Source organism: Bos indicus, chromosome X (assembly GCF_029378745.1).
Source record: "Bos indicus isolate NIAB-ARS_2022 breed Sahiwal x Tharparkar chromosome X, NIAB-ARS_B.indTharparkar_mat_pri_1.0, whole genome shotgun sequence".
NCBI classification, from domain to species: domain Eukaryota; kingdom Metazoa; phylum Chordata; class Mammalia; order Artiodactyla; family Bovidae; genus Bos; species Bos indicus.
The window spans coordinates 66,990,474-67,017,284 of record NC_091789.1 but is presented as its reverse complement, the minus strand read 5'-3'; the positions used below and the strand labels follow the sequence as shown (position 1 = coordinate 67,017,284).

General features: G+C 43.4%; 1 protein-coding gene across 5 annotated transcripts in view; it reads left to right on the top strand.

Moving 5' to 3' along the window:
* AMOT (angiomotin) overlaps positions 1–26,811 on the top strand; it is a 68,453-nt gene that overhangs the window by 13,141 nt on the left and 28,501 nt on the right. For 2 of the 5 annotated variants that reach the window (XM_019955734.2, XM_019955735.2), the window contains 6 exons: positions 2,771–2,919; positions 4,541–5,474; positions 12,126–12,624; positions 17,672–17,816; positions 18,737–18,829; positions 21,477–21,622. In XM_019955734.2, coding sequence (XP_019811293.1) covers positions 4,603–5,474; positions 12,126–12,624; positions 17,672–17,816; positions 18,737–18,829; positions 21,477–21,622 — 1,755 coding nt within the window. In that variant the 5' untranslated portion in view covers positions 2,771–2,919; positions 4,541–4,602. The remainder of the gene's footprint in view (positions 1–2,770; positions 2,920–4,540; positions 5,475–12,125; positions 12,625–17,671; positions 17,817–18,736; positions 18,830–21,476; positions 21,623–26,811) is intronic. The other 3 variants (XM_019955738.2, XM_019955737.2, XM_070784247.1) reach the window with 2 other exon arrangements.

Sequence of the window (26,811 nt, the reverse complement as noted above, 5' to 3'; positions counted from 1 at the left end):
TATGGACCAACGTGAGAGGACATGAGAGAATTCAATGGCCTGTTTGGCATCTTTATGTGGGAAGTTGTGTGTCTGTGCGTGTGTTATGCACAAATACATGCACACAGATATAGGGAAAACTTTGAACTGGCTTCCTTCCATTTAGCTGGAAGTAAAATGGTATGAAACAAGTTGACCAAGATTTAGCAGAGAAACAGGTTCCCTAGACTCAGATTCTTCATCCTGGTTGGTAGAGTGAGGGGTGAGGGCAGAATCGGAGGAGGAGGTAGAAGGGATAGAAAGAAGATCTTATAGGCAGATTTCAAAATTTACGTGAAGGGTTGGAATTTGGTGTGTCCTGGCCATGTTGATTCTCTGGGACTTAGCTTGGGAAACACCTTGGTTGTTTCATTTTGGCTCACCCTCTCAGGTACACTGGGAGTGGCCGATGACTGCAAATGCAGTGAGAACTTAGCTTGGCCTTGCTGCCCTGTTGTTGTCACAAAAGAGTTGAATATATAGATTCAAATTGCATTTTTAAAGAGAGAACCACAGAAATCCTTTCCTCCCCTATCAAATATCCTCAGGGACAGTCTGTTTGTACAGGAGAAACAGGTTATTTTATTGATTGAAGATGATGTCAGACCCCTGGAAGTGGCATGATTAAAGCTGTGGCCAGATAAAAGTTTGCAGAGTTCACACTATTTTAGTTCTTGTGCATGAGACAAGACTTGCATTTTATTTTTCTCTAATAAAAAAATGGAGTAGTGTTTTCGTTCTTATGTGACTCTGAACATGTAGATGAACGTAAGTATTGTAGGAGAAAAAAACCGGTAAACTGGAAAGGAATCAGTAAAGCTTTTTTCTTAGACTGATTTCTTTTCCTCTTTTAAACAGAAACAAAAAGGCCAGGGGGCGGTGTCCTGGGAAGGGACAGTCAGTCTGGTTGACACAAAGTGATTTGGGTTTTGAAAAGGATATGGAGGAGAGGGGACAAAATTGAAGGAAGAGAGCAAGATGTTGGATAAGTTTTCTTGGTGAGGAACTGGGTATTAGGAGCAAGCCAGTCAAAATCAGCATGAAGAATCTAAGTAGTCCTGGAAAAGAGTCATGGTGGTTTCTCACCAGGGGCTCAAGTTTAAAACCCTGTTTTCTGTGTGTTTCATTTAAAAAAAAAAAAACCATTTTGTTCAAAATTGGGCAATAGAAACACAGCAGTTATTTACCATAGCTCTGTTAGCAGCCCAGCTTTGATTCCAATTAGAAGTTGTTCCTCTGCTTTTGAAATTAGGGGAGACAGCCTAAAACAATTATCTTGCATACTGGAGATGATTTTGCTTTTTGATTGTCATTATATATTGGACCGAGACAAGATGGAAAGACAAATATCCGTGTTTGTTCACTCTGTATCTGTTCACTTTATTTTTGGCAACATTGCAAGGAAATAATGTTAAATTAATCACCGTGCAGTTTTGTAGATTTTTTTTCTAACTTGGATGTTTTGGACATGCTCCCAAAGCACGGGGACGCGGGTGTGCTTCCTTTGCATTGCTTTGCTCCTCAAATGGCGTCCCTGGTGCAGATTAAAGGCTTTCCTTTAAGTGATATGAGTGAGTCATGGCTAGTCCAGGGCAGAAAATAGGAATGTAGATCATGTGCCTCTCACCTCAACCCCTCAGTTTCATAACCATTTTGGTTGGAACTGCAGGGCTTTTTGCTGAGGGTCAAAGGAGTCATTCAAAGTGAGGACTATCTCAAATCCATATCTGGTGGGCATTTGCATCTAGTCTCTATAATGTGAGTCTAGTAGTTTCCTTGCGTGGAGATACTGGGGCAGTGGAAGCACTGAGAAAGCAAGTGGAGCCATCTTCTCAGAGAAGAGTTGCTGCTGTGTGGAGAAGGGCCATCACTTTTGCTACTCTAGTAAGAATGGATGGACTGTTGATCAGATTGTAAGCTCTGTGAGGGCAGGAACTATATATTGTGTGTCATTTCTATCCCTCATTGTGTCTAGCGTGAGGCTGGCAAATATCTGGAATAGCCAGGATGCAATAAATACTTAATGGCTTGGTTGACAAGAAGTTGGGATTTTCTTCTGGCCCTCTGAGGCTGTAGCCGTTAATCAGGAGCTTCACCAAGCGTTCTTTTTTTTTTACTAAAATCTACCTTCTGATGACTGCTTTCCCTTCTGGGATGTGGGCCAGTGAGCCTCACTCACTTACCCTGCTATTGATAGCAGTTTAAAGGTCGCACTCTCAAGGTGATGGTAGTTACAGCTTTTGTCATCACCTACCATTCCAACTCTGTGGTAGCTCAGCTGGTAAAGAATCTGCCTGCAATACAGGAGACCTGGGTTGGGAAGATCCCCTGGAGAAGGAAATGGCAACCCACTCCAGTATTCTTGCCTGGAAAATCTTATGGATAGAGAAGCCTGATGGGCTACAGTCCATGGTGTCGCAAGAGTCAGACATGACTTAGTGATTAAACTACCATTCCAACTCAGAATGGGAGCAACAGCTCCTGAGGGCTGTGAGGCTATGACAGAGCCATCTTGCACATTTCTATCTCCACGAGACTGGCTGGCCTCCTGAATACAGCCACCAGAGTGAGATTGCCTTTTGTCCTTGTGGAAACGGACTCTGCCATTCACATAAAAGGCAAAAAAAAAAAAAAAAAAAACGGGAGGAGAAGTCATCCCCTTGGAAGAACTGGTTTGGTTAACTGTTGGCCATTGGTGGCAAAATAGAAACGACATTTTTGTTTCTCCCCCTCCCCCTCCTGACCATTTCAGAGTGACCAGTGGTTGGACTCTTGGCGACGATTACCCTGAACCTGAGTGTTAGGGCAGAGGGAATCTACTGTTGCGGTTTCTGGAGCTGCTCATAAGCAAGAATTCCCTATCCTGAGCAAGGCTTTAAGCCTAAAAGAAAGCAGAAATAGGTATGGACCATCACTGTGCATGGGTGCCGGTGTGTGTGTGTGAACCTGTGTGTGTCCGGGGTCGGGTGGCTGTGGGGTGGGAGAGGGTGGTGTGCTCTTTAGAGTCTGGGGCAGCTCACTGTCTGGATCTCCCTGCCTTGCAGGAGGGGTTTCTGAGTGGTGGTGTTTTAACCATACACACTCCCATTTCTATTTTTCTTTTGACAGAGGAGAAGTAATTTGGTAATCATCTTTCCAGTTTAAGGCACCAAGAGAGATTTGTTATACTTGTCAGCCTAATAGAAAATCTCAGTCTGACAGTTGAAATACAGGAATCCCTGAGGGTCATTGGCAGGGAGGGAAAGGGGACTTAAGGGCAGGTTTCTCAGCCCCTTGGTATATGCTTCCCCAAGAATCTGATGAATGGGATTTAAAGGGGGCCTCTGGAAGGTTAACTGTGGAGTCAAACTGCTCAATAGAACAATTAGAAACCAGGTAGCAGTAATCAGAAAAGTAGAAAAGGAAGGGTGACGACCTTTCTCCAGCTACCACACACATCTTCTGGGACAGTCCCTGTAAGACTGAAGGCAAAGGGGATCATGTTTCCAGAGACACTGGAAACTATTTCATATCATAGAAATCAGGACCTGGAAGCCAGGAGTCCAAAGTTCTCCTCTAGGAATCTGAGGCTGATTAGGTTGACCTAACTGTGACTTGGTGTGACATCATGTCCATTCTCCAACACTACTTAAGATCCTTGAGGTGAAAATTTTCACTACTGAAGCTTAGTATCAAATTGCAGGACTTAACATGACAGACAGATTCTGTCCAAAGATTTAATGAGTTTCTAATGAATTTGTGGATACTATACTACTATCAGAGGCACACTTCAAATGAAAGAGGGCTTCCCCTTTAAACTCCTCGTACCCAACAACAACAACAAATGCTCAATGACTATTCCTGGATGGCTGAAAGAGAAACTTTGTCAATAACAGTTATCCCAAGCTCTTCTCTTATTAAGCCAAGGAGCATCCAAAATGGACAATACAAAAAGGATTAAAAAAAAAAAAAAGATATGTTTCAGAGTTTTATGAGGTCAGAGAAAAAGATTTGCATCAAGCAGAGATCATTTCTATCTGGTACAACCAAGCTCTCTCATCACTTTTTATTTATCTTAGTTATCATTTGACATTTTGTAGCTCCCCCCACATGCTGAACTGTTTTACAGATCCTGCCTATGGGGTAATTTCCTGCCCCCACTGCCACAACCTTAAGAGTTGAATTTTTCATTTTGATAGAATACAGAGAGATGAACTTGATAAGTGCCTAGGAAAATTGCACTCTCTGACAACCTCACTTGACTGCTTCAGGTTTCCCCAGTCCTTTTAGGAGTTAAGAGTGAATACTTAACCCAGGCTAAAAGTAAAAGAGAAAACGGAGGGCTAGTATGCCTCCAAGTTCCTCCTCATGTCAATGCTAGAGCCAGAAGTGGTCAACAATTAACTGATTAAGTCTAGATTCAGTTCTCTACTTGATCTCTGCAGAGAAATCCTCACCCCGCCCCCAATACTCATTTTCTCCCCCTTTAGAGGACTGATTTATCCATCAACTGGGTGTTAAGCTTCCTGTTTCCCCTTCCCAGGTCAAGGGCAGCCCAGGTGCCCAATTTCTCTCTCTCTTCACAAGGCACCACCAGCAATAGAGATGAGAAATTCTGATGAACAGCCAAGTGGAGGAACCACGGTGTTGCAGCGTCTGCTACAAGAGCAGCTTCGCTATGGCAATCCCAATGAGAATCGCAACCTGCTTGCCATACACCAGCAAGCCACAGGGAACGGCCCTCCTTTCCCCAGTGGCAGTGGGAACCCAGGCCCTCAGAATGATGTGTTGAGTCCTCAAGACCACCACCAACAGCTTGTGGCTCATGCTGCCCGACAGGAACCTCAGGGGCAGGAAATCCAGTCAGAAAACATCATCATGGAGAAACAGCTGTCTCCTCGGATGCAGAATAATGAAGAACTCCCGACCTATGAGGAAGCCAAGGTCCAGTCCCAGTATTTTCGGGGCCAACAGCATGCCAGTGTCGGAGCTGCCTTCTATGTCACTGGCGTGACCAACCAGAAGATGAGGACTGAGGGACGCCCATCAGTTCAGCGGCTCAATCCTGGAAAGATGCACCAGGATGAAGGACTCAGAGATCTTAAGCAAGGACATGTTCGCTCCCTGAGTGAACGACTCATGCAGATGTCACTGGCTACCAGCGGAGTTAAGGCCCATCCACCTGTTACCAGCGCTCCTCTCTCCCCACCACAACCCAATGACCTGTACAAGAATCCCACAAGTTCCAGTGATTTCTACAAGGCCCAAGGGCCACCTCCCAGCCAGCATAGCCTGAAGGGCATGGAACATCGAGGCCCCCCACCAGAGTATCCCTTCAAGGGCATGCCACCCCAATCCATAGTGTGCAAGCCCCAAGAGCCAGGGCACTACTATAGTGAGCATCGTCTGAACCAGCCAGGGAGAACAGAGGGGCAACTGATGAGGTATCAGCATCCCCCTGAGTATGGAGCAGCCAGGTAAGACAGTTCCCTTTCTGTCATTCCCTGACCTCATCCCCAACCAGCTTCTGCTGTGTGTCGGGAACCTTAAGGGAAGTAATGGGCAGGCATTTGGTGTAACAAACTCTGCAATGCATGGCTGGCCCTCGGCTTAGTAAATGTCCTGCCAACCTGAACTTGTACCCTTCTTCAGACATCATTAGTCCTGTAATTAACATATCCTTGACTTTATAGGTTGAGCATGGCCTCAACTGCCTAGTGGCTGAACGGGAGCACAAGTCTTGATTTCAGTAGCATTTCACTGTCCAGTCTCCTGGGAGATTGAAGGAAGAGTCAGTGTTCCTTTTCTTGTGTGTTATTAAGCCTTCCTTTGAGGGCAAGTAAATTATCTTGCACTTGAGTCTGGAATATCCTATCACTTTCATTTATTCTCTTCCAAAAAATTCTTTTCACTAATTTCTGCAAACAAATCTTTCTGCAGAATTACCATGATTCGCTCAGACACTAAACAAACATCTGGATATTATTGTTGGGAGAACTCTATATGTACAGGTTCAGCATGTGACTAGCCTTGTACTTGCTTGCAGTTCACGAAGTCTGGGCTGCTTAATCTTTCTTATGTAGTGAGTTTAGTAGTTGCCCGTGATGTTTTTAAACATCTAAGTTAAATTCACCTCATATTGTATAGAAGTTTTGGTCAAATGCTAAAATGCAGAAGAAAAAAATATTCCCATGGCTTCTGTACAACTTGCCATTAGTTTAGGAGGACTGTTTTGAATATTCATTAATCCCTAAATATAGTTCTGAATTATTCAGAGGCCTGTTGACTTATTGCTGTATCAACTAGACCTTATGATTCCTTGATTCTGTTCATTGTTCCTATTGGGGCCATGTCTCCAGTCAGGAGTATTTCAGCGTATGGGACAGAGGGAAGGTTTCAGGGTTGGACAAAAACGATGAAAGTTATATGTGGTATTCCTGCCTGATTACCATGGGTAATTATGGGTGGCTTTTTTCCATAGGCAGCCCCCAGACCAGGCCTATGATCTCTTTGATGTCTAACTTTTTGTCTCCTGTCCCCTCTTACTCATTTGGGAAAGAGTCTCTTGGCTTGAAGTATAGTGGGTGACTCAGGAGAGAAAGAAGGCAGTCAAGGGGTGGAGTAGGGTGAAGGTAGGAGAATGCACCTGGCATTTCCTGGTATTTTACTTTTTTCACCTTCAGGTCCTGTTTTTTAGCCAGAGGCAATTCACTTTGGGCTCCACTCCTAACTTTGCTAGTTTAGGATTTTTTTTTTTCCTTAACTCAGGTTGATTTCCTAACCCTTTTCAACCTCTGCTGTGCAGCTTTCAAAGGGCAGGAGCCTAACTTCTGATAAGTGGCTTGGAACAGGAAATGGGGTAAGGGACAGGGCCCTTCCGGTTTAAATGAGCAAGAATCCGATTCCCATCTGCCCAGTAAAAGACCCGGGGAGGGGTTGGTCCATTGGACTGCTTAGCTTAGTGCAGACCCATGCAAGCCAGCAACATGTCAGTGAAGCTGGGGGGGTTTGTTTTTCTCTTCTCATCAGCATGGAAGAGTCTGGGGGGACTCCCTCCTGTATGTGGATGGGATGTGTGTGTATTGCCTTGTGGGAGGGGAATGTGTTGGCTGGGGTGTGGAGCAGAATCCAAGCCCCGCTTAGCACATGGCCCGCCTTCCCAGGAAAGCTATTTTCAGAACTCATTCAGGAGTATTGTTTGCGATCTGAAATGACTCCCACAGTGTTTGAAGCTAGATGGAAAAGCCCTTTGATCTGCCTAAATAAATACTAAGGAGCCCAAAGAGGTTTTTTGTTTTGTTTTGTTTTTTTTTTTCTTTCCATACTGATTAAACCACCAGAGAAACTTAGTTGCATATATTTAACCATAAGAGATTTGAATTTTCTCCTCCCTCCTATGTTATCTATGGGTCTCTTGCTCTGCTTCCCAAAGCAGTAGAGCCCACACTGATTATCGTCTCTTGAGCAGTATTTTAACACACAGGTTTGTGGAAATAGCTTTGTTTTTTTTCTCTATGGGAGAGAAATGATGTTTTTTTTTCCCCCCTCTATGGGAGAGAAATAGGGTGCTTGATATGCTCAATGAATGTGCCTGCATGCTCAGTTGTGTCGAGCTCTTTGCAGTCCCATGGACTGTAGCCCTCCAGGCTCCTCTGTCCATGGAATTCTCCAGCCAAGAATACTGGGGGGTTGTCATTTCCTTCTCCAGAGGATCTCCCTTACCCAGGAATCGAACCTGTACCTCCTGCATTGCAGGCAGATTCCTTACCACTGAGCTACCTGGAAAGCCCATGCTCAATGAAAAGTCAAGCCTAAAACAATCCTAATCAGAAGATGCTCTTTGTGAGTTTTGGGTCTGCAGCAGACAAACTGGCAATAAAATTTTTGCAGAGCCTGGGGTGAGGGTGTGGCACATGTTGATGAATGCCTGCCAAAGGGAGGACCTTGAATGGCTTTCCATAAGTGTACCATTTTAGGTGGAGGCACGTTTTTCCTCCTTTATTTCTTTTAAACCAACTAGCTAGACAGTTTTTGAGTACCTTTCCAAGTAACTGCTGCTAGTACCAAACAATTAGAAGACAAAATACTTAGTTCTTAATCCACAAATTACAGATCAAGATGCAGAGCAAGCTCTTTGAGCAAATTGTTGTCCAAAAAAACCTTTGTTGACCTTCAGAAGTGAAGTGAAGACGTTCAGTTGTGTCCGACTCTTTGTGACCCCATGGACTGTAGCCCACCAGGCTCCTCCATCCATGGGATTTTTCCAGGCAAGAGTACTGGAGTGGGGTGCCATTTTCTTCTTCAGAGGTGCTGTGAAATGCTAGAGATTTGCTGTTAAGATGAACACAGTGTTATAAACAGTCTTTTTTATTACTTTATTTTCCCTATCCCCTCCTCCCCACTTAAAAAATAAATATCCTGAATGCCCTGAACTCCAGATGGGAGACAAGGCCAAGCCATCTGAAGAATTAAAAGTTTGTTGAATCTTTGTCTAAGTGCTGAGCCTTTTCTGCAGCCGGGGTTTATGCATTTATCAACTGCTTTTAAAAATCAAATCCTTTCTGTTTGTAAAGCAGCCACCTCCTTTCAGTTGTTGATATCGTGCCCAGATCTGAGGTTTCTTGAAATCCTTGTTTAGTGGAATCTAAGGGTGACCTAACTCTGTAGCTCAGAGCAGAGTTGGTTGTGCAAGAGAAACAATCAGGAATTTGCAGCCCTCTCCAGACTTCAGAGAGTGACCATCACAGAGCCTGAGAAAGGCAGTTTCTGTGGGGAGAATAAATTGGGTTCCAGGCTGTTGGCACCTGATCTGGTGAGAGGGTGTATGGGGGAGCTTGCGTACGTGTAGGCTAGGACTATCTTGCGTGCATTGGGGGGCTGGGATGGGGGGTTGGGGTGACATGTGTCTGGGAAGAGTGGGGGTTCTGGTCAGCGAGGGGGCAGGGTATAAGTTGCAGTGTCAGCTTGATTGCTTTCCATTTGTGTCCTCACAAGCTGTCTCTGGGTGGGGATCTTCCCTGGCTTCAGGGAGATGCTGATTTTGGTCCCTGGCCTCTGTCCCATGTGTCTGTCAGGTCTCCTTTTCCAAGAGAACCGGAGGCCCAGGTTGTCTTAGGAAGGAGAAGGACAAAGGGAGGGAAGGGGCAGGGAGGCAGGTCGGGGCTTCCATGGGATCATGTGATTCTGTTGTTTGCATGCGCCTTGTTGTTCTGGTTAATATGTCAGTGGAAGGAGCTGGGGAGAGTGCCGCTCATCCAGCTGACACCCTTATTACCATTATTACAGTTACTCTATCTTGAGTGTAGGTTTGCTTCCTCTGACATTCCCCCAGCTCTCTCCCACACCCGTCGTTCCTCAGTCCCCTTCTCTCAGGGGGAAATTCACACAAGCATTAGTACTGTCCTGCTTTTTCATGGTGGGCGGATGCTGAGATCCAGATGGAGTTCGTTGGCTGGAGGGCTTTCTCTTCTTTTACAACTGCCCAAACCTTGCTTCGTGTTTGCAAACCTGCCAGGGTCGGACTGCCTCAGTTTTCCCAACAGCACGGTGCATAGAAATCTGCTTCCTTTTCCAGTCTGGGAAATGTGAAAGGCAGCTGCCTCTTCTCCATTTATCTCTGACAGAGCCCACAGTCGTGGCCATGGTCACTGCCATCCTGGGCTTATCCAACTCTGGAGCCTCCTTCCAGGCACCTTGTGGTCACCCCTTCCATGAGGCCCCTGGGAGGCCATGTTCTGTCCAGGGCATGGGGAGGCCTTTTGGTCTACAGGTGGGAGAGAGGTCAGTGGCTATTCTGTTTGAGAGAGAGGTCTAGGTTGCTGGTAGGACCCAGGGAGCTGAGGGGAGGAAGCCCACTTCACAGCTGGGCGTTCAGTCTTTAAAAGAGAACACCTACCAGGCCTTGGGTTTACACATCCTGGCAATGAGGATGAACGTTAGTATGGTCATTTTCTCCTTAAAATTTGAGGACTGGATTAGAGAACATGAAATTTCAACCCCTCTTTTCTGCCTGAGACATAAGCCCTAACAGACCCCAGGCTGCCATATTTTAACTCGGGTTGGCCAAAAAGTTCATTCAGGCTTTTCTGTAAGATGTTTTTAAAAACTCAAATGAACTTTTTGGTCAACCCAATTTATAATAGCTCTTACTCAAAGTGGAAGGAGAGTACATAGACCATTTAACCTTTGAGGAAACTAAAGATCCACAGTAGGAAAAATGGAGACAGACTCCCCCCACGTAAGTTTATAAACAGCTCCCATGCGTCTGATTGCATGAGTGCTTTGAACTCTCAGACGTAAGGGTTATGTAGGGTAGCAACTTTCCAGTTGTCATCATGAAAACCATGTGAATTATTCTGTCCACAAGTAGTAGTTTGCCCACTTTAGTATTCAGTAATTATTTATACTGACAGATATGTGAAATTGGAAGAATGTGGGTATACCAGAGGCACTGATGGGGCTGAGCAACAACCTTCAACTTGAATAGGTTTGAGGGCTCTGGTGAACATCTGGGTTATTGGGTATGTGTGAGCAAGTGTTTGGAATGGTTTTGTAGCGGTAAAAATCCGTCATAGTAAGGATCTCTTATAGCGACAGATAAATGAACAGTAATGATAATTGGAGTATGTGTGGGAGGGAATGTGCTTTAGCATCAGGAATGCCAGTTAAAAGTTAATTGCTCCTGGTGATTTGTCCCAGTTTCACCACAAATTTTATGCAATTTAGTGCAAAGATTAAGTGGATATCCCATAAGTAAAATCACTAACAGGGTCAACCATTCTCATTGGGAGGTAGATATGAGACTGTTTGTAATTCAACACTGAGAAGAGCCCAGTATTTTAGTAATTCATTTGTGACCTCGGAAACAAAATAGGCTTATGCAGATGAAGTAACTTGAGCAAGGTTACACAGCTAGTAAGCAGTAGGAAAGGTCTCCAAACTCTGTTGGGATCCAAATCCTGTGCTCTTAGCCATCTGTCTTCCCTGGATTGAGAAATACCAACTGTAGGACAGGCATCCAGTGGATGTGGGAGTATATTAGGTTAACTGGGTAGGGGCAGGGAGGTGAACATTATTTGTGTGTGTTTGGTGTATACTGACAGATATTCTTCCTGGTTGTGGCAATGGTGGAAATGATCCATTTGCATACACTGTTTCCATTAATGGCTCATAGTCCAGTATTAGGTACCAAAATGGAAAAGTCACATTAAACCATGTGCCAAAGTTCTCTATCTGGAACTTTCTGTAAGTAATAGGTTGGGAATCTGAACATCACTACAAATCAGTGCATTTTATTTAATAGTAGTAGAAAGAACCTGAAAATGGCTCTTAGGTTCTACCCTGGCACTGCTTCTAACTCACTCTGTAATATTTGGCAGAATACTTCCCCTCTCTGGACCTCAGTTTCCCCCTCTGTCCACTGAAAGAGTTGGACTAAATGATTTATTTAAGGCCTTTCCAGTCCTTACATTTTGTGATTCAGTACATCACAAATTGTATGATAGTGTTACTTGTAATCCCTTCCAACTCTTGGAATTATTGCTGCTAAAAAGCATCATTCAGTTATTAACAACTGTCATCAACAATAATTATTTGGTGTCTCTAATGTAGTAAGTACCTGTATATCCTCAGGTAGTTTTTTCTGACTATATGAATTATCCAAGAGAGTTGCAGATAACAAGATGAGGGGCAGATTTGATGATGGTTTGCTCTTTCCTTCTGGGCAAGTGGAACAAACTTTCTGTGACCCTTTCTGTGTGCAGGGCCACATACAGTATGCCAGAAAAAGCTTAGTTTAAAATCATGAGGTGACAATTACGTTGTCAAAGACGCATTTGAAATGCTTAGACTTGAGAAACAAGTGTATAAGGATGCATTACTTTTATTTTCACAAAGCAACCTTTGAGATCATCTGATCTGTCCTCCATAGGATCACACCTCTGTGGGTCAGGTATTGAGAGGAGGCCAGGCGTGGAAGGGACTGGAGAGGTCTCGGTAGAGACCTTGTAGTCCAACCCTGCCTGCTTCTCATTTTGCACCTGTGTGGGGGAGCCTGGGAGACTCCACATCTCCCTTTTTTGTGCCTTCAAGTGGGAGCTTAACCTGAGTACACCCTCCATGTTTTCCAGGCCAACACAGGACATCTCATTGCCTTTGTCAGCCCGGAACTCTCAGCCTCACAGCCCTACTTCTTCCCTCACATCTGGGGGTTCCTTGCCCTTGCTGCAGTCTCCACCATCTACTAGATTGTCTCCTGCCCAACACCCCTTGGTCCCCAACCAAGGAGACCACTCGGCTCACCTGCCTAGGCCACAGCAGCATTTCCTTCCTAACCAGGCTCACCAGGGGGATCATTACCGTCTCCCCCAGCCTGGCCTGAGTCAACAGCAGCCACAGCAGCCACAGCCACACCATCACCACCATCACCAGCAGCAGCAGCAGCCAGGAGAAGGCTATTCCGCTATGCCACGAGCTCAGCAGTCGTCTGCTTCATATCAGCCAATGCCAGCCGACCCTTTTGCCATTGTTTCCAGAGCCCAGCAGATGGTTGAGATTCTCTCAGATGAGAACCGGAACTTGCGGCAGGAGTTGGAAGGATGCTATGAGAAGGTGGCGAGACTGCAGAAGGTGAGATCTCCGTATGGGGCTATTTGAGTCTTTTTGAAATCTTATTTGTTTAATATTGATATAAAAGTGTCCACTTGTGCGTCCCTGTATGACTTATGGGCGAGTCTTCAGGATTCTTATATCTGAAGGTTAGATGGAGCAAACTTTAAAAAAACCTTCTGCCTCTCTATCTAGAAGTAACATTTCACAGAAACTGTAGCCCCCAAGAAAGCTTAACTGAGTGTTTGAGAATTACGAAAGGCAGGGAAACTGCTTCAGAAGGTCAAGAACACTGGAGAGGGCTGTGTAGGAGAAGTACCTGCCAGCATAAAGACTTTTCCTTTTGATTATATTTTACCAAATACAAAATACTGAATTTGAATCTTAACTATAAATCCATAGTTCCCAGAAAAATCTCATCATTGAAGTTAGATCCTGACCTGCCTTGTTCTGGAAAGGGCCTAGAGTTTTCCAAGTGGTAGTTTTCATTGTAACTCTTTTTCAATCCCCTTTCCTTTCCCCCCTTCTTGCGTTGGTCCTTCCTTGCAGCTCAAATGAAACATCTGCTCTCCTCTGGTGTGTGTGGGGGGCAGGAGGGCTTTAGCACACCACAGATGGGTGACAGGTGACAGCCCGAGGCTAAGGAAGTAGCAAAAGGAGTGTATGTCCCAAGTTCACATTCTTCCCTGGGCCCCTCCTGAGTCTTTTGCAGCTGGGACTTTAGGTCTTGAATGCCCTAAGCTAGGAACCTTAGCTCTTGGCTTCCTGTGGCTGGTGGTGAATAGGGTTCTGCCTTTGACAGCCTCTTTGCAACTTCTGTCATTGTGGAGCTCCTTTGGTTTGATCTCCCAGACAATGCAGACTGCTCAGGGATGTGAGGATGAAGGTGGAGGAGGGAAGGGAGGTTGCCTGATATTGTTCAGTAACTCTATCCTCAGGAGACACCCAACAGTGGAAATTTCAGGGGCCTGAATTAAGCTGCTGCTGCTGCTAAGTCGCTTCAGTCGTGTCCGACTCTGTGCGACCCCATAGACGGCAGCCCACCAGGCTCTCCCATCTGGGATTCTCCAGGCAAGAACATTGGAGTGGGTTGCCATTTCCTTCTCCAGTGCATGAAAGTGAAAAGTGAAAGTGAAGTCGCTCAGTCATGTCCGACTCTTAGCGACACCGTGGACTGCAACCTAACAGGCTCCTCCGTCCATGGGATTTTCCAGGCAAGAGGACTGGAGGGGTGCCATTGCCTATGTAAACACCAGATCTGAGTCCTAAAGGAGAGGAGGGCTTATTATCAGCTAAGTATTTTTACGGAACAAAAAAATGCCTTTACTGCACCTAATGTTCCCAAGTCTGGATGGATGGGGGTTGTTGAGTGAGAAATGTTTCTTCCTGGCTTTGCCCCCAATTTAAAATTTTCCCTCTTCTCTCATACCTGCCCCTGTTCCATCCCATTGGTACTCACACACTATAAGCAGACGGGTCCAGTTTGGCTGATTAGGTTTAACGGTTGATACTGCTCCCTAAACTCTTATTTGTGGTGGCCCTGGCCCCATCTTTGATGTAGTAAATGAAGGGTGAACCCAGATCTTCTACAGACTCTCTTTTCTAGAGGATAGTGAATTTTTTTTTTTTTTTGAGGGGGAAGATGGGTGGCAGGGAAGTGCAGCAGAACAGAGTCTGGGTTGTTGTTTTGTTCTCCATTATGGGGAAAGATGCCTCAACCAAGTGCAATTGGGACAGCTTGAGTGCTGGGAGAAGTGAAACCTGACCCGATGCTGCAGTGGGTTAGAGGCACAGGTGGGTTAGAAGAGGACAAATGAGGGGAATAAGGTAGATGTCAGCTTGTGCTGGAAAAAATAAGAAGGCCTGAGGCTCATGAGGGGAATAAGTAGATAGAATCAACCTGGAAACCCACTACCATCCTCTCTCTCCCCTCACCTCCCACCACAGACCAAACGGATGGATATGCCCTTCTGACTCCTTTTCCTGTTGACAGATGTACAACTTGCCCTTTTAGTGGGGGCAGTATCTACAAACGGTATAGGGAAAGGATTGGTACAATGTCTTGAAATAGTACTCTGAACAACTTGAGTAAAGGGACTGCCTTCCATGAGGATGCGGAATAAAAGGAACCCTTATACACTGCCAGTAGGAAGGTAAATTGATGTAGCCACTATGGAAAAGAGTATGGAGGTTTCCCAAAAAACTAAAAATAGAACTATCATATGACTCAGCAGTTCCACTGCTGGATGTACATCTGAAAAAAAAAAAAATAATTCAAGAAGATGCATGCACCCCAGTGTTCATAGGAGCATTGTGTAGGATAGCCAAGATATGGAAGCAACCTAAGTGTCCATCAACAGATGAATGAATAAAGAAGATGTGGTGTGTGTGTATATATACATACACACACACACACACACAATGGAATACTGCTCAGGCATAAAGAGAATGAAATTCTGCCATTTGCAACAACATGGATGGACCTGGAGGGTATTATGATAAGTGAAATAAGTCAGAAAAAAAAATACTGTATGATATCACTTATATGAAGAGTCTAAAAAATACATCAAACTAGTGAATATAACAAAAGAGAAGCAGACTCAGAGATACAGAGAACAAACTAGTGATACCCAGTGGGGAGAGGGAAGGAGGGAGGAGCAACATAAGGGGAGGGAAATAAGAGGCACAAACTATTAGGTATAAAATAGGCTACAAGAATATATTACACAACGCCAGCTTCCCTGGTAGCTCACCTGGTAAATAATCCACCTGCAATGCAGGAGACCCTTGGGTTCAATTCCTGGGTTGGGAAGATCCACTGGAGAAGGGTTAGGCTACCCACTCTAGTATTCTTGGGCTTCCCTGATGGCTCAGATGGTTAATAATCCACCTTCAATGTGGGAGATCTGGGTTCGATCCCTGGGTTGGGAAGATTCCCTGGAGGAGGGAATGTCTACCCACTCCGGTATTCTGGCCTGGAGAATTCCATGGACTGTATAGTCCAGGGGGTCGCAAAGAATCAGACACGACTGAGCAACTTTCACTGCATGAGTAATATAGCCCAAATTTTATATAACTATAAATAGAGTACAACCTTTAAAAATAGGGACTCACTATATTGTACACCTATAACTTCTACAATATTGTACATCAAATATACTTCCATAAAAACATAAACAAAGGGGACTGCCTTCCAGGTGTGGCATTCTATGGGGCACTAGAAAACCTTGTACTCTGAAGACAGCCCAGAACAGACCAGCACCAAGCCTGCTCTTTCAAATAGAAATGTTTATTTTCTCTACCAAGCACTTGAATTTCATGCAAAAGCTTTATTGGGCTCAGGCCTTGCAGATCTTGTCTCTAAATGCCATTCACCAGTTTTCACCTTCTGTGCTGCTATCTTGGTACCATCTGCAAGGAAAAAAACACTCTCAAGTCTGCTCTTTTCTGTGGTGTAAGCTTCATTTGTTTGCAGGCAGTCCCGCCTCAGGCATCATGCTGGAGCTGGGGCAGGTGCAGTCAGAGTTGTTTGGTAACCCCACCTTTCCCTGAGTCTCCCATGGGGTGGGGGTGGTGCTAATATTTCTCCCCCTAAAGTAGCCTGAGCTTTGTTAAGGAGGATAGTGAAAAGCTGAGAAGGAATGCAGAATGGTTGCAGGAGTCAGATTTAACTTGAAAATTACTTAATAGGCAATGGGGTTTACTTGTCTTATACAAATCATATGCAAATATCTCTGTGGTTGTGATATGTACAGTGAAGCTCTACTGGTTCCAGAGAGACTCTGGAGTCAGATTTCTTATTTTCTTCCCAATTCGGGCTGATTCAGGGCGGGATCCTTTCTCTTTGAGGTTGTGTGTGTGTTTACCTTTTACAAGATTTGCTGGAGTGTCATAAAACACAACTCTAATCATGAATTTCTGTTAAAAAATCTGTTACGGTGTCCCACTAACTATGGGATAAAGTCCAAATGCCTGGCATTAAAGCCCTTTTATGATCTGACTCCAATCTATCTTTGCAGCCAGATCTTACCAGCTTCTCCCTGTGTACCCCACAGTGTCCAGCCAAATGAGACTACTGGTCATTCTGGGAATGCATTCGCTCACTTAGAATAGAATACCCTTCCCCTCACCTCTGATCGTTGAAATTTAACCCAGCTTTCAGGATCTGACTGTAAATGCCACCTCCTCCCTGAAATTCTCCTCTCCCTTCACCCCCAAACAGGAACAACCTCTTTCTCCCCTACAATTTATAACACTACTCCAGCTTTTCTTAATAACATATCTTTCCCGGTATTCTTTTACTTGATTAGATTGAAAGCTTCTTGAGGGCAGTTGTAATGTCCTTATTCATATTTACACACCCCACAGTGCTTTAAAGAGTTCCTCTAATATTTGGCCCCTGGTAAATGTTTGTTAAATTGAACTGAACTAACTAATGAGGCTGAGTCTTAGGGTTTTTAGTTTTGATCTCTGCCTCTGCCTTCTAGTAAAAGGCCATCTCAGTCTTCTCTTTCCTAAAATGGGGGAGAGGTACTCTTGTGTAGGCCAATATCAGCCCAGATCAAAATGAACATATAAAAACCCTTTAAATGCTTTGCAGTAACTATATACATTATTATTATTTTCTAAATTAAGAAAGGAAAGGAAAATCATTTGTAACTATACTTATGAAATTTATCCTCTCCTACAACCTTCTCTGAAGACAGATAAACATATTTGTTTTTAACCTAAGGAAATCTTGGGGACTGGTAAGTTAATTACTGAGCTTGAGGTTGAACTTAGAAATTTATCCTGAAAACTTTTCTTTTTTTTTTTTTATTTTATTTTTAAACTTTACAATATTTTATTAGTTTTGCCAAATATTGAAATGAATCTGCTACAGGTATACCTGTGTTCCCCATCCTGAACCCTCCTCCCTCCTCCCTCTGACTGTGTTATGATTGCCTCCTGGCTATCCATGAATCCCTGGGAGAAGTTATCATTAAGGATTTGCATATATGTTTTCAGATCTTCTTCCCCCATCCACTTCCTACCATCATCACTGTCTTTCATTTTTGTTGTTGTTCAGGTGGAGACAGAAATCCAGCGAGTCTCAGAGGCATATGAGAACCTTGTCAAGTCATCCTCCAAAAGAGAGGCCCTGGAGAAAGCAATGAGAAACAAGCTTGAGGGCGAGATTCGGAGAATGCATGACTTCAACAGGGATCTGAGAGGTGAGAGAATCACTGAAAGGCATCAGTCAAGACATTAAAGGGAACGAGGTCCTACTATAAACAACAAGGTCCTACTGTAAACAACAAGGTCCTACTGTATAGCACAGAGAACTATATTCAATATTCTATGATAGAAAGGGAGGTCAGAGCCTACCAGTACCTCTAGCAGTCAATTAAAAAAAAAATCCCTTTGATAAACTTCAGTGAAAAGAATATAAAAAAGAATGTGTATATAGATATATCTCAGAATCACTTTGCTGTATAGCAGAAATTAACACAATTAAATCAACTATACTTCAATTTTAAAAAAGTGTGGTAAAGGGAAGGGCTAAGCTAAGGAACACATGGTAAGGCTTCTAGGTCTTGTCCAGCGCACTGGGATAGTCAGCAAATTGCAGAGCATAGACGGGCTAGGTTTTTGTGACTATAGTCATGTCTATTCCTAAGCTTTCTTAATCAAAGGGGGATGAACTGATGTGTAAATCAGACGGTATTCCTCTCAGGTCTCTTGGACTCAGTTGGCCTGCCCCCATAGTCTATGCTACTTGTCTTCCTTTCCAGCTTTAAAGATTTTATAAACATTTAAATTTAAACATTTTATAATAACTCTGGTGCTCTTTTTTCCCAGTGAATGAAAAATATCATATATTCAGGGACAGATTTCTTGGATGGAATCTAGGAATTTGGACTTAGGTTTTGTCAGTGAGAAGTGAAAGTGTTAAAGTACTTGCCTCCTACTTTCCCTTCATGGTCTAGTGTTGTTTTGGGATCCACGTTTGCAAACCTTTGTCTGTGTCACCCCTTCTTGTGTAATAAGAAGAGACAGGCTTGTTTTGCTCAAGATCAGAATTTAGAGGGCAAATAGCTTGTGCTTGGAAGTTTGTCCTCAGGGCCCTGTTGATTGTCTCCAAATTCCACAGAGCGTCTGGAGACGGCCAACAAGCAGCTTGCAGAGAAGGAATATGAGGGGTCAGAAGATACCAGAAAAACCATCTCTCAGCTCTTTGCAAAAAGTAAGTCTGAAAGCTTCAGCAGCAGGTATTCATGTACGAGTGGGAGTGAGGTGTATGAAAAGGTTATGCAGTTCTATATAGCCCCCTAAAACAGCCAGGGAAGAGTGAATGTCATCTAAGGATTCTTTTTCCTGTTCAAGCATCAAGTTGGGAGATTGTGTTTTTTTCCTTCTGGCCACGAAGGCTGCTTGCCACAACATCAAGTCACATCAACATAACTCCTTCTGTATTAAAACAGAGAAGCCCCTTGGAATTCTGGCTTTTTGTCATAGCTAGCTGAAAAGGACCTCGGTAAACTTGGGATCCCTTCATATTGAAGGTACTTATCATTGAAGGCTGCATCTGCTGGTTCTGGAAGACATGAGATTACCACGTAGGACCGCTTAGAATACCTAACCTGTACCTGGGGCTCCAGTCAACACCCTTTTTATATCATATGATTCCATATTGGAGGATTGCAAGGGGAACTAGAGGGGAACCACGGCTAAGGCCTCAACTAGTGACTCTAGTGTGGAGTTGGAGGTTGTGCGGGAGGGCAGAGCTATGTCTTCCTCCTAATATTGTTTCCTTTGTCTGGAAATACTCCTAGGACCAGGACAATGAATTAATCTTTTTCTTTATCGGGTCCCTAATGGACTCCACCCAGCTAGACAATGCTTCATTCTTTCCAACTGCCACAGTAAAAGCAGCAGTAAAAAACTACACAGTGGATTGAGTCCATAGGGAGAGACAAGTCCGGAGGAAATAGATTATCTCCTCTGACTTCTGCAGATGCCCAAGGCCTGGTGGCTGCTACCCTCGGCCTCCACCAGTGTGGTTCTCAGCTGGAGAAGTACTTCGTGGGGATCCATCAGGCCGCATCTTTGTTGGGCCTCCACGTGACCCTTTCAGGTCATTCCATGCAGCTTCCAGTCAGCTTTTACAAGTTTGTTTGATCTTCACTTACAATATCCCCCTCCCTTCCTGGGTTGCTCTCTTGTGCTTTGGCTTCAGAGCTGGGGCTTTTTTTTTTTCCTTCCTCATTTCCCTGAGCTTCCTGTTCTTTTGTCAGTTTGCCTTAGAGGAAGGAATGTTGCTTTTCTGGTGTCATCAGTGCTTAGTGTAAGTTGTTGTGAAGTTGCTTTTGTGGTGTCCTTTGGAAGCTACTTTGCTGCTGGAGATGGTGGTGGCTTCCCAGTTTAAAACACAGAGAATGTATGGGTTCTTGGCCCTGGATCTCTGACTTCACACTTCTCCCTGTGTGGAGATGGTATTTCAGGTGTCCTGAGAGTTCTGCTGCTGGTTTCTCATGTGGTCATTTAGTAGATCAAACTGTATTAGCAGCAGGGTCCAAGACTGTCAAATGGTCCTGGAAGGAGCCTAGTAGGTAGGGAAGAGGGCATGACTTGTGTGCCTCTGTCATTTCTTTTGCCTTTGGGCATCCGCAGGGTGCTACATGGTTGAAAGTGTGGCAGGAGCCAAGAAAACACTCTTGAAAAGCCCCCCCTAGACAGGCCAGACCAACCTAATCCTAGGAGAAGGCAGTCTGGTACAGTACAAAGAGCTCAGAACAACTTGGCCTTAAGGGTGTGGGACATGGTACAAATTACTCAAGCTCTCAGAGATTCTGTTTTCTCATATGCACAATGGAGAAGAGAATAATACAACACCTGCTGTGTATGGTTGTTCTGAGGATTAAGTTAGTACAATACTTGGTATGCAATAAGTATTCAACAAATATTTATTTCTTCCCAAGGTACATCTGAATAGGTATGTAAAGTCATGATGGGAAGGAAGGTAGGTTGCCCAGTTAAAGTCTCTCCTACAGGGACTTTCCTGGCAGTCCAGGGGTTAAGACTCTGAGCTTCCAAGGCAGGGGACGCAGGTTTGATCCCTGGTCAGGGAACTAAGAGCCCACATGCCATGCCTGTGGTGTAGCCAAATAAAGTCTCTCCTAAAGACTTAAGTATCCATGTCTTGAGAGGAAGGGCACTCTTCCTGCCACTGAGAATCAAAACTGCTCATTTGAGTTTTTGTGTGAGGTCTGTCAGAGTTAAAAGCGGAGGGACCTAGAAAGGCATGGGACATAACTCCGTGTGTCATGGTCATGTGTACCTACAGTGTGATCTCAGATTGACCTCAGTTTGAAAATTATGTTAGTGAATAAAGGGTGAAATTGCCAGTTTTATGCATTTTTATGAAATACCATTTTTTTCTGATCGATTTAATATCGATTTTTTAATTGATTTAATAGACTGTCTATTGAGGAAATGATGGGGAAAATTTGTGGAGGCTCAATGGCTCATTGGCCAATACAAGACTGTTTGAAAAAATAAAATGGAGGAGACAAGCCTACCTGTTCTTCTGATATATGTGTGTCTGTATGTGTTTTTGTGTTCACCTTTGTATAATATTTTTCACAATACTTTTGACATCTGTTTCCTCATTGCTTCTGCACAAACCACCACCATTGTTAAGTGACTTCTAAATTGACACAGCAATTTAGTGGTAGAACCAGTGGTAAGAGTCCAGATCTCCGTGTCCTGCTTCTTGTCGCTGGGTGTTAGAACACTAAAATGTCCAGGAATGGGTGTGACTATCAGTTTTGCTCAGGTAAGGTTTTGAGCCAGCTCTGGAATGGCAGTATTAATATTTCATGTCCTGATAGATAAGGAGAGCCAGCGTGAGAAGGAGAAACTGGAAGCGGAGCTGGCCACTGCCCGTTCTACCAATGAGGACCAAAGGCGACACATCGAAATCCGAGACCAGGCCCTGAGCAATGCCCAAGCCAAGGTGGTAAAGCTGGAAGAAGAGGTATGTGTAGTTTCCTCAGGTGGCATGTGAGCCTGAGGGTAGAAGAGCTAGAAACTGATGGCACTGGGTTGGGGGGGTCTTCCATTTTGGCAAACTGGCAGCTGCATCATCCCCTGACAGGAAGGTGCTGTCTGCTACTTCTAGTTATAACTGATGTGACTGGACTTGGAGTTTTTGTCTCTTCTCTTCAAGTTCCTTCCTTTTGCTTCAGAATTGAAAGTTACCAAGGTCAAGGAGTGATTTTCATTTGCTCATTTATATAATAAGCTAACTACCCTCCCTCTCCAAATTCCATGTATTGATAGCTAATCTTGCCTTAAATTAAGCTAATGACAGATTTTGTGTATATATTTGTATCTATAGATATAGATAGATATACATATATATCTATATGTGTGTGTATATGTTTACATATTTGTATTTTGTGTATATATACATACACATATATGTGTATGTATATATACACAAAATACATACACAAGTATATGTATGTATATATATATATCTCACTGATTGTCTATTCTGAAATTGGAATTAGTAGGAAAAAAATAGCCTCCGTTATAAGAAGTTGGGATCTTTACAAACTTGAGATTAAAAAAGAAAGTGTTCAGTTACAAAGCCTTACCCATTCTGGCTATTATAGGTGAGATGCCTCTCCTACTTTCATTCATTGACTGCTTCCTCTCCCTCAGTAAGAATGTTCTAGTTCTTAAAGATCTTCTGACTTATAAATACCCTTTGAATTCTTTTATGGGTATTAACATGCTTGTTCGAGCTGCATTGTGGGCTCGTAACTTTTCTAATAGATGGTGCCATCTAACCTATGATGTCCTTTAACCTGAATTGTTTAATCGTTAAACTTCAAGTTGCATCAAGTCAGGCTAATATTCTGCTTCATCAGTTCTCTAGATCAGAAATACTGCCAAGTTTCTTTATTGAAAATGAAGGATACTTGTACGTGCCTGGTGTCCAGGTCTTAGGAGCTTAGCACTCCCTCTAGCTAGCCCTTCACCACACTCATATATTCCCTTCCATTCCCTTTTTGCAAGGAGATCACAGAGTAAATTACAGGACAGGGTTAAGACTGTGTTCTTTTAGAGAAGGGAAAACTGAGAGACCCGCTGAGAAGTAGCTTGCTGGTAGTCACATGGCAACTCTTAACAGAGCCAGGAATAAAACTGGAATCTCATGACTCTTCATTCCCTAGACCCTGCTGCCTGTCTCCCCATCTGAATCATCCCTTGGTTCCACTCCCAAAAAGAAAATGTGGGCGCTTGTTCAGATTTAGTAAACCTCTGCATCTTTTAATTAAAAAAAAATAATTGCTTTACTCATTGGGCCACTCTTTTTCAACAGACTATGGGAAGCTTGTCCAGACTGCTTTGAGATTAGGGTATATATACAGCCCACTGCCTCTCTAGGAAGGATGCCCATCTAGTTGGAGATAAACTGGTGATAAAGACTCTGCAGCCATCTTGGTTTTCAGTGTCTGAGGGCTCAGTGGTAACTGGCTTTTAATCATGGAAATAACATACATGTATGGAGACGATGTTAATCTGTAGTTCCCACTGGGAAGCCCTCACTGAAACAGTTGCCTGAAATATATTTCTGGCTTCAGACTTCTGAGGCTTTTCTGGGCATTTGTTCCAGAGATTTTTTGTCATTTTCCAGGGCCCCACTCCAAAATATGTGGATTTACAATTTAAAGAAGAAGCTCTGAATATTGGGCTAGAATTGAATGATGGCATCTAGTAGTCAGAGATATCTCACATAAGCTCATCAACTATAGTTAATTTTTTAGTCTTCATCCAACTGGTTGTCTCACACACAGTCTAGTTATTGGGAAATTCTGAGTTGCTGTGGCTAAAGGAGGCAGGACGTGTGACAGCAAGCATAACCTGGGAGCCTTGTACCTGGCAGAATTGCAGAGGTAGAGGCCATGTAATGTCTTCCAGAATCTCAGGCTAGATCACCTCTAGCACATGTCAGGGCTTAAAACCACATCTCAGGGAAAAAAATCCATGGATTCCTGTTTACCTTTTCATTTAAGTGCCCCATAAGGGCTAAGTTTGCTCCTGGGTGATGTTTGACGTATCTCCTCCACTGTATTCAAAGGAAAACATTCCTTTTCCTTATCTTCAAAGACAGGAATTGATAACTGAAGTTTTGCTTGTTTTTGCTGTGACTCAGCCCCCACGAGGTCTCATTTTTCCTGGGGTAAAAATTTTAAGTAGAACATTAGGGAGGTATTTAAGATGTAAGTAGCCTTGGAACTAATCTAGTAAGGGTTCTTGATTGTGATTTCTTCACAAAAATAGTGGACATTTCTAAATGAAGACGAGTATTCCCAAACAGAAAATATATATCTATCTGTTGGAGGTGGCTGAAGTCAGGTCATGTTGTAAGGCAGAGGGATATGGCAGATGCCTGTCTATGGCTCATAGAAACAGATAATTTAGTCATGGCTTAAAAATGGCACCATGAATTTTCCTTAGAAGTTCTTTCAGAGAAAACCTCTCTAGTCTACTTTGTAAATGAGAATTAGGGAAATTTTCCCAAATTAAGCTTTTTTTTTTTTTTTTTTTTCCCTAGGGAATATTTTCTTAGCCTACTAAGTGCAAGTTCACTCAAGTTTACCTATTCAGCATTGCATCAAGATGGTCAGGTTGACACACATTATATATTGAATCATAATGTTGTACACCTGAAATGCATGTAATGTTACAAATCAATTATATCTCAATGATATCACCTGCTTTACAGATGTGAAAATAGAAGTGTAGATAAGTGAAGTAACAGGAAGCCCTGTGAGCCCACTGACAGATGGCTCAGTGGTAAAGAACCCGCCTGCCAGTACAGGAGACATGGGTTTGATCCATGTTCCAGGAAGACCCCGTGGAGAAGGAAATGGCAACCCACTCCAGTATTCTTGCCTGGAGAACCCCAAGGCGAGAGGAGCCTGGCAGGGTCGCAAAGAATCGGACATGACTTATCACCTCAACAACAACAAATAAAAATAAAGATGGTTAGGGAACAATGATGACTACTTTGATGGTCTGAAGACCCTTGCATCTATTTATGTCTTTCTCTTTTACAACATCCTCATTTAGGTATTTTCCCTGAAATCCTTTCCATCTTTCTAATCCTATTAAGTCTCTTGCCCATGACACTCAGCATTCACTGTGCTCTAAGCTCTATACAGAAAGGGTGCCTTGGCCTTACAGGGAACTTTCTTGTGCAATCACAGTCTCCTTCCTCTTCCAAGTTCAGCACAGATTTTCTCACGAACCCTGCTCTGCTGACATCGAGGGATATGGTATCTTGCTAGGAAGGGGATATCATTCTAAAGAGCAGACCTGTTTTTTGGTGATTGACTATAATCCTGCTTGCTTACGCAGCATGCAGCTGGCTGAGGTAAATGGGGTCTTTCCATCCCTGCCCTTATCTTTCAGGACACATAGGTCCTATTGAAGTGGAGTCTTATTAAGCTCCAAGTCAAAAGAACTCTGTGTCCTACAGCAACCATGGTATTCTCACATTCAAAGAGACTTCCCTCTGCCCACCACTAATTTGACCTCACTGGAGAGTCGACAGATGCTTGGCATATCCACTCACAAGGCTCAAGGCAGCCCAGGCTTCTGGCTGGCTACTGTCTTATGATGATCCACAGCGGAGCTACTGCTTGGGTAATTGTTTCAGGGATGGTGGGGAAAAGGCCCTGGCAAGATCAAAGAGGGAAGATGCTGCGGGTGGGCTGCTTACTGAGCAGAATGCACAGGAAGGGATAGAGTAGAATGTGGGAGGGCTGGCAGAAAGAGCCAGTGAGCCTTGTTCTTTGGCTTTAGGCTAGATTGACAGCCACAGAGATTCAGGGGCAAAAAGGGCCCAAGTGTTAACCTTTTCTCAGCTGCAATGTCTGGTACAGATATTTAGACACTGCAGTGAAAACCCTTAGCGGTGGTGTATTTTCCAGAGTCCTTGTGCCACTCCTCTCAGTTCTCCAACACTAAATCCATATTGTTTCATTTCATTTCCACCACCATTCTTCGTGGCTCATATTTTCTCATTTCTCGATCCCCTGCCACTTATTTGACTTGTCTTTGACTTTAGAGAGACATAATTTTCGCTATCACGCATATCCACAGGGCATCTTAATTGTCTCCTTCTTGCCCAATATTAGAGGAAGATGTCCTAGGGATAGACATTTATATGTCTCATCCAAAATAATCCTCAAACAATAGGGTTTTGCTGTGATAGGTAAAATTCATACAGTGGTTATAATGGATTATAAATCTGAGGTGTGCATTGAGAGTATAGATAGGAATTCAGATAAAATATGTATATAGCAAGAAATCTTCTTGAGTGCTCTGCTGATGAATTGTTGACTCATTTGAAGGGTGTTTCATTTAAAGAGGACTTTTTTCCATATTTATGGGCAGCATGTTTTCTTTAAAGTGCTGCACTCAATATGAGAAATTATGTCCCTGCTCCCAACATAGGTAAAGTTACTTCTCAGAGTTTGATATTCTGTTTTTCTCCTGATTTTGGCATTTGAAATTCCCAAACTAATAGCCTTGTGTATTTTTCTTTAGTCTCCTTAACAGAATGAACTCCATTCCCTTGGTAGCAAGTTTCTAGACGTGGTTTTATTTTTTACTCCGCAGTTCTTTTAATATCTACCAGTGGACCACAGCTTCTTGGCAATGGACACAGGCAACTTGCTAATACCAGGGTAATGTTACCAAATTGCTTCAGAGGGAACTCTTACTTGGAGCCATGTGCTCCTGTGTAAGACTAAATCAGATCAAATCACTGGAGGCTCATGGAGCAACATGCAACATATAACTTAGTTGTATGAAGGAGAGGAACAAAGAAAGTACATTTCAGTTGTGATATTTGTGGTACTGTGAGTGTTCGGAGTTCTGGGAGGTAGAAGGGAAGATGAAAATCAAGACATAACAAAGGATGACCTCTGTGACACTGGACTTAGTGCTGTATTATTATGTCTGAATGTTCTTTAGTCATTGGGTGTGTGTATATGTTGGTGTTCATCTAGCTCATAATAGTCTACCCCCTCTACTTATCCATATTATATATTTTTTATTATTTATTAAGACTTTACTTTTTTTAGGGCAGTTTTATGTTCACAGAAAAATAGAAGGACAGGTACAGAGATTTCATCATATACT